This window comes from Lepidochelys kempii, chromosome 12 (genome assembly GCF_965140265.1).
Source record: "Lepidochelys kempii isolate rLepKem1 chromosome 12, rLepKem1.hap2, whole genome shotgun sequence".
Taxonomy (NCBI): domain Eukaryota; kingdom Metazoa; phylum Chordata; order Testudines; family Cheloniidae; genus Lepidochelys; species Lepidochelys kempii.
In genome coordinates this window covers 17,861,744-17,870,115 of record NC_133267.1, presented here as the reverse complement: position 1 = coordinate 17,870,115, position 8,372 = coordinate 17,861,744, and the positions used below count along the sequence as shown (strand labels likewise).

General features: G+C 41.6%; 1 protein-coding gene across 4 annotated transcripts in view; it reads left to right on the top strand.

Annotated features, from left to right (window-relative positions):
• The window catches only part of LONP2 (lon peptidase 2, peroxisomal), a 114,594-nt gene that overhangs the window by 47,821 nt on the left and 58,401 nt on the right, over nt 1-8,372 (top strand). For all 4 annotated transcript variants that reach the window (XR_012154484.1, XR_012154483.1, XM_073307718.1 and 1 more), the window contains exons 10-11: nt 996-1,122; nt 2,607-2,737. Coding sequence is in view for 2 of the 4 variants with exons in the window: in XM_073307718.1 (XP_073163819.1) it covers nt 996-1,122; nt 2,607-2,737 (258 nt within the window). In the remaining 2 variants the exon portion in view is untranslated. The remainder of the gene's footprint in view (nt 1-995; nt 1,123-2,606; nt 2,738-8,372) is intronic.

Sequence of the window (8,372 nt, the reverse complement as noted above, 5' to 3'; positions counted from 1 at the left end):
CATAGTGACATCCATTAAATTCTAGCTGGCCACAGATCTGTGGATGTGTACAGCTAGATACTACATTGAAATGTGCACTGATCTACACAGAAAAAGCTCCTCCTGAGTGCCCGCTAATTCTTGTGGGGAAAGGAATCTCTTGGTGGTTTTATTTTTGTTACGTTTTACATTCTGATACTTTTTACGTGACAATACAGAGCCAATTTTCAAGAGAGTCTCAGTTTACTCTCTAAGACCTCAATCCAGCAAATTCATATGTGCATAACTTTACTCATATAAATCCCAGTAGAATTGTTTGGGTGAGTAAACTCTCACACGTGCATGTTTGCAGGATTGGGATCTGATTTTGCATCTGAAATCTTGTAGGTTTGAATGAAGATAATTCTGGTATCCAGCTGCCAAACTTGAATGTTGTAAGAGCTACTTGTAACCAAAAATCAGATATCTGATTCAGTTATGTTTGTTGTATATAACATAACATATTCCATAAACATACTGTGTAAACATAGTTACACCTGTAATTGACTGTGCCTGTGAAATTAGAGGCTTTTTTCAAAATTATGCCCTGGATGATCATAGTAAATAAATAAATGATTGTTCTCGTATTATCAGCAGAGTAACTATAGAGTATACGGACAGATGTGAAGTTTCCCCATAATATACTTCAGAAGCATTTTCTGCTTTCATTGATTGTTCATTCCATCTGGCATGGCAGAAACCAAACCTTTGGAGTCTCTCAATCCAAGGCCTGATCTAAGCAAAAATCAGCAATTTTTACAGAGTATGCTTTGGAAATTTAAAACAACTGTCTAGCTGGACAAACAATTCACCTTGACTCCTGGGATTATTTGAGTTTGAGAGTGATTTTGAATATAATTCAGTAAACTAGCTCCTTACTTTGTTAAATTTTCTCAGTTTTTCATTTAATTTAGTAAGAAGTTTGACGTCCTGGTACAGTATAGGTAAGAAGATGAATGAAATGCTTTCTTTTGAAGGATATACACAAGAAGAGAAGATAGAAATTGCACATAGACACTTAATCCCTAAACAGCTAGAACAGCATGGGTTGACTCCTCAGCAGATTCAGATTCCACAAGTAACTACTCTGGACATCATCACCAGGTAAATGTGCTGTTCGCTACTTTTAGGCTCTAGATTACTTTTTTTGTGGTACATTAATAGAAATTTTTTAATGTGACACCATAAAGCATTTCCACAAGATTCGTGAGGAAGGGATTACTTTGTAAACTGAATAGTTAATGGTATAGAATATTCCAGTTGTTTTGCTGTCATAGTGTCTCGATATGCACGATTGTTTGTTTATAAACTTGCTTCTAGCAGGTCACCTGCTGCTTTTTGTTTTAGCGGAAGATTTGTTTATGCCTAGGTTGGAAAATCCTTGTCAGTGTCACTAGTGTAAAGAACCACTGTCTTAATCTACTACCTGTTGCATGTTTGTAGAAATGTGGTTTACAAAAAAAAATAAAAGTTTAAATATTAGAAAGTCATGTACATAATTTTCCACCACTTTTTAATACCACTGATGCAAAATGCTCCAGATATATATTAAGGTTATAAAATTAATACAGAATAGAACATATATCCATAAGGGGATTAAGTTAGGGGGTTGCTGTGGGCTACATAACTTTGAATTTCTTGACTTGTTTTGGATATTAAAATTGCACCTGCACTAGGACCAGCAACACAGATGGGATAGGATGGTACAAGGAACCTACCTCCCACCTCAGCTTTGCGCATGCCACTCAAGGATGAGGGATGATCACAGTCCCTATGTTTAGAGGTGCGCAAAAACTACACACATACTTCTGTAGATGAAAATTTTGCACGAGGGTGGAGCGATACAGAAGATCACTCCACATTGGCCTGCATAAATGGTAGAGAAGGTAGCAGGCTACACTATCCACTTTACACTGCAGAAAGAGGAGAAAGGCCATGACAGGGACTGGAGAGGATGATCTGGGGTGTGTGAGAAGACCTGGTCTCCTCTCTCCTTCCTCTGAGTGGCAGATCAAAAGAATGCCAGGTAGGAAGTGCAAAGGAAGTCTTGCAGAGGGCAGCAGCCTGGAGCACTGTAGACCATCGTCAATAACATACATAGTGAGCTCCCTTGCACCTCTCCCCCCCCCCATCTCCACCACTTTCTTTGAAAGGTAAGTTTGATCTTCTGCCCGAAGTTCCTGTTCGAGGGACGTCACAAGTGCTCTTCCCATTTCTTCCCCAGCAGCGTATTCCTTACTTGGGAGAAAATGTTTTCTCCCTGCCTTCCCTGAAACTGCTCCTGGTCTCTTGCATCAAGAGTTGGTCACAGGTCTGCTGTGTTTTCCTCTGCTGTCTTCCTCAGTATGGTGCAGATTTTCTGAGTAGGTGTCAGACACAGGTGCTCCTTTCTCCCTTTCCCTGCTCAGATTAGGGAAGTTCCAGCATCTTCTTTTAAACTAGAAACAAAGAAAAAGCTACCATTGAAAATGTATCTATAGAGCAATAGGATTGGGGGGGGGGGAGTTGATGTGTTTAAGTGAAACAATCATTGATGATACTCTGCTTTATAGACTTTAATCTAGAGTAAAATATTTTCCTTGTGGTAGATACACTAGAGAGGCAGGAGTCCGCTCTTTGGATCGGAAATTTGGAGCTATTTGCAGAGCAGTGGCTGTGAAAGTGGCAGAAGGACACCACAAGGAGACAAAGCCAGATCGCTCTGAAGTGACTGAAGAAGGTTTGTGTTCCTTTTCCATACTTCATCAGAAAGTAGATTCATGGTGGTATGTTTGAGAAGTGCCTTCAGTACTAGGGGCCTGATTCACCACTGTCTTACTCTATAGAGTTTTTTGTCTCTGTAACTGCATTGTTTTAAAATGCTTTTCAATGGAATAACACTTTTGAAAACTGGAGTGACTCGTGGTGAATCAGGTCCTGGAACATGTGTTGTAGGGCGCAATCCCACTCTGCTAGGAAGATTAACTGGGTAACGAAATAGGCCTTTTTCATCTCCAATATCTGTGATTAAATTTGTATATGGATTTCAGTCACTCAAATCAGGTTGTTAATGTAAACAAACTTTCACGCATCCCTTTTTGCTCTTCATGGAATGTAAACTTTTCAACCAAAGATTGAACTATGGCCTGGTTCTAATTTTTGTGAAGTTTTTTATTTATTGTTCCATCTCTATACCCAGAACACTCTGTTAGTTCATAACTGTCTCACAGTAGTGCTGTTATCTGGCCGCTACTGACATGTGAGTGTACGCTTGTAGACGCTGAGATGTTCCGGGTTTTTGTATGCTTCTTTAAGGAGACAATACATCTGTCACAGAAGAGGGCTCTTGGTGAGGCTGATAGGTTGAAACAGTGTCCTTCTAACCCTAGGAAGTGACACTTAAGTGATCAAGAGTTTGTATTTGACATTTTATTACGTTAGATGTCTGGAGGAAGCCAAGGATTTTTTCCCCCTCAGAGACAAAGTCTTTTTAGTGTGGAAATGAAATTGTTCTGCATTTTGTAAGTACTGGGATTCTTTTTATTTGATCCAGGCATATAGTAGTACTCTATATTGGTCTCTCAGAACTTTAGTAACTTCTTTCAGCTTTATCAAGTCTATAGTTATTTTCCATTTATACAGAAGATAGTGATTTATTGTTCCCTGCAACCCACACAACTGTTAACCTGTTAACAATCAGTTGTAATGTTTCTTTGTGAAAAGTTATTGCTGTACTAAAATACACAGAAGTTTAGGGTAGTTAACATCATACTGCTGCAGTAGTATCTTGTTACTGTGCTGGAATAGTAAACGACAAACTTTTAACACAGATTGGTTCTCCTCACTCCTCTGTTTCGTTGGCATAGCAGAAGTTCACCAAATTCAATTAAACACTGGTAATTAAATTTGTTTTATTGGTATGAAATGTTCTGAGTGTTAGGCAGGTGCAGTAGGTTAATGAGCTAGACCAGGGGTTGGCAACCTATGGCACGCGTGCCAAAGACAGCACGGGAGCCGATTTTTAATGACACACTGCTGCCTCCCAGGTCCCAGTTGCCGGCCCCGCTCAGCCCGCTGTCGAGCCCAGGCCGGCAGCGGGCTGAGCAGGGCCAGCGGCCAGGACCCCGGCAGGCAGCAGCATGCCATTAAAAATCCTGCCCGCCCCTGCCTGCTTTTCTCCACCCTCCGCCCCCCCCCACCCGCGAGGGCAGGGTGAAGAAGCTTGGTCCTGCCGGCTGCTGCTGCATGGCAGGCAAGCTCCCCACTTCCCTGCCTCTTCCCCCAGTGTGCTGGGTTCCTGCCCCTCCGCCTCTCCCTCCCTGCCCTCGATCAGCTGATGGCCCTTGCGAGGGAGGGGGAGAAGCGGAGCTGCAGTGCGCTCCCTGCTCCGGGGAGGAGGCGGAGAAGAGGTGGGGATGGGGCCTCGGGGAAGGCAGGTGGAATCAGGGCATATCTCCTCCAGCCCCCTGCCGTGAGCCACTCTGGGCAGGGGGCTGGGAGCACCCTCTGCCCTGATCTCCTGCATCCCCCCCATGACCCCAGCTCTGACTTCGGCACCCTCCTCACATACCCCCAGCCCCCTACCCTGACCCTTGCACCCCCCATACATACACAGCCCCCCACACCCAATGCCCTGACTCTTGCACCCCCCACATTCCCACCCCCGCCCTGAGCACCAAACGGGAGCTCCTGCACCCCCCCACCACACACACATTCCCACCTGGACCCTCGCACCAAATGGGAGCTTCCCAGCTAGGCACTCCACACCCAAACCTCCTGCCCCAACCCTGTGCCCTCTTCCTCATTCTAGCTCCTGGCCAGACCTTGCACCCCAGCCTGCTCCTTCACCCCAAGCCCTGTGCTCAGTGCACTCCCACCCTCAGCTCAGTGCAGAGAGAGAGAGAGGAAGGGAATGGGCTAGAACCATGGAGAAGGTAGGTACCCATTCTATGTGGGCAGACTGCCAGCGGGCTGAGCGGGGCCGGCAGCCGGGACCCTGGCTGGCAGGAGCTGGTGGACGGAACCCCAGACTGGCAGTGGGCTGAGTGGCAGTCTGAGTATTTCCTAAATAAGAACAACAGGATTTGGCTTAGAAATGTGGTAGTTTTCCAGGTGTGCTATAACAGGGGTTTTGCATCTCAAGAATAACGTCCATTTTATATATATAAAAAATATTTTTCTGGTAACCAGGTCCATTATTCATGCCTGGTAGAACCCTTTTTATTTTTAAAAAAAAAAGTGTGAATTGGTCTGTCATGGAAAAATAGCATGAAGAATATGAAAATCAGATTTGAGTCAGTAAACTTGGCTTTCCAAGTGATGTATACAGTCATTGTCTCAGCATTCTTTTCTGTAGTAAACCCTGATAATTTTAGAGATGACTATACAAATACTTGATAAGAGAATTGGTGAGAGCTTGAAAACGATTTCTTGTCTATAAATTTGCCCTCACTTCACTATTATGCTAGCATTTTTCTCAGGCTTTGGAAATTAATAATAGCTTGCCGTTAGTCATGTGCTTATCCACGACCTGACATCTTGCTAAGAGTCCGTTTTTCTCCAAACGTCTTTCTTAGCCAACTTTTTGTTTGTCATTTATTATAGCAGATAGACTAATTAGGACCAAAAGCAATAACCACAGATGGAAGTTATACAAGGTACAAGTTGTAGCTGTGGAATAGCTGGAAACCTAAAACAGTCTGTGATTATCCTGTCTTATTTGAGAAAGGTAAAAAGATCAGTTTTTTAAAGCATTTCAGTGTTCATATTAGCAGTACTATCAATATTTTTTTCGCTATTTTAAAAAACTTCAATACCTGCCCATCTGCTTTGTTACTGAAAAGAGAGTTTATCTAGACTAGAGTATATTGAGGCTGAACAATGGAAGAGGGAGAGAGCAACCTTTATTTTTGGCAAGCCATTTACTCAGATAAGAGCAGATTACAAGCCTGTCAAGTATTATCAGCAGGGTATGTTGTTTTAATTTCTTTTGGTTCTTAAAACTTCTTTGCTTTTTGGATTCCAGCCATAAGCGTTTAGTCAAATCAAGGTGGTGGAAGTTGTCAGAGTAAATTGCACTGGAGAAACCATTCTGCAGTGAATGCAGGCTCGGGGCAGGATGGTAGAGAATACTACTCTTACAGTAGTTGAAACATATGATTAACTCAAACTGCTTGAACTTTTATCTAATTTCCAGGCTTTTTTTTACTACTTAGTTTTCCATTGGCACTAGTGATGTTGATGCAGCTATTGCTAGCCGCTGGCATTGTGACAATTTTTCCTCTCAAACTGGACTAGAGGGTGACGCCAACCCCTGTAAAGTCTTTAATATTTTGTTCTGACTGTGTCCTCTCTTTTTGTTTTGTTTAAAATTGTTTTATGTTCTTTACTTCAACATCCCTTTGTAAGAGGAAGTACAAATAAAGTTTGGTTGTATCTTTGCCGTGGGACAGGATGATGAAGCTTTGAGAGCAGGCATTTTGTGTCTGTGTTGAATGTCATCTTTCCAATAGGGATATGGTAGAAAAATGTTGTAAAAAGTAGACCTTCAGTGGGCTTTACTACATGCCTCGTGGCTTTATCTCTTTGCCACTTTTCTGTTCTCTGGAGCAAAAATTTTTGCTTTCTTCCTAGATTGCTAAGTAGCATAATAGCTTATACCACTCACAATAATACCTTGCTCCTGTATAACAGTTTTCATCAGTAGATCTCAATGCTATTTACAAAGAAGGTAAGTACCATTATCCTCATTTTACAAATGGAAATGGAGGCACAGAAAAGTGAAATGACTTGTCCAAGGTCAGCTAGCCGGCCAATGGCAGAGCTGGGAATAGAACTCGGGTATCTTGATTCCCACCCAACTGCTTTATTCACTAAACCATACTGCCCCTCTAATAAAAATACATCCTCCTTAAAATATCTCTATCCAGTAGTAAATGTTAAAATCAGCTGCTCATTCATAGGGTTTTTAAGAGTTTTTTCATGTCTTCTCACCATTTATTTTTGCTTCTGAAATAATATCCCTTGGATAAGAAATACCAGTAATAACCACACAAGTGACCTGTGCCCCACGCTGCAGAGGAAGGCGGAAAACTCCCAGAGCCTCTGTAATTTCTGGATTCATGAAAAATGTTTCATTATTTTTCAAGGCTTCTGTGATGTTTTGGGATCCACCCAGATCAATAAGGGATTCTGTCATCAGTTGCCCTGTAACTTTGGGTGCCTTTGTGCTGTGCAGCTATGATTCAGTAACCTGACACCAAAAGCCTTCCCACAAGCAAAAGGTCTAACCCTGGCTCTCACTAGCCTAGTTACTCTTTTCAGGGTGACACCAACATCCCGTCCAGTACCAGGTCTCACCAAATATGTTCTTCCTGAGTTTTTAAGTACAAGATACTCAGACCGTTCCCCTCTGGTTCATCACCCCGCAAGGCTTGAAACCGGCCACCCAATTATCAGTTCTCTTTGGCATTCACACTCCACACAGTTTGTGCACTAGAAACCTGCTTGGGATAAAAATAGTAAAGTTTATTTAATAGAAAAACCACAGATTCAAAGATGAAATAGTAGGGGGAGAGCAAACATATATAAGTTATGTAGAAAATAAACATAACCTCAGGCTTTACAGTTTTTGTAAAGTTGCACCACAGTTACAATTTTCTATATATGCGCACACACCTTCACAACCATAACATGTATAGATATCTCATAATGACTAGTAAGTTCATTGCATTACAGGCGTTCATAAAAGATTTTACTCAATATATTCTTACAGTTAAATAACACAGTATGCTATCAGTTGGTTTAACTGCTTATTTCTGGGGGGATTAAATCTTCTGTTCTCCCTTGTGGTGTCTGGACCCTGATTATCACAACTTCTAATGAAACAGTTAAAAACTAGCTTAATAACATCATATATTATAAATTATTTACTGTTAGTTTGCAGAACAAAAAAGGAGTTGTATTAGAAAGTTGAAGTAATCCAGTAAGGGAGTTATTTACAGTGTAAAATTAGTGCTGGACTTGCAGCTCCTGCCAGCTAGAAAAGTAATTGCAAGCTATACGCTTCAAAACAGGGTGAAACACTAGTATTTTTGGTTGACACACTATTTGGAGCAGACCCAAAATCACTGAGCTGTGAACGGTTGTCTTTGTGGGGTCTAAAGTGGCAGCAGGCAAACACAGAATAATGAAAAGGAGTCTAGAAGGCAAGTGGGATTTAAAGTTAATCTTTGCTAATCTAGAATCAAAATGGTGCACTCATCTTTAAAATATGGGGTTTATTTTGTACTATTAATGTATTTATACCCAGCTGTATTTTCTGAAGCATGTCATCAATTTTAAAAATATATGTTATCTGTATTTTTGTTTTGATT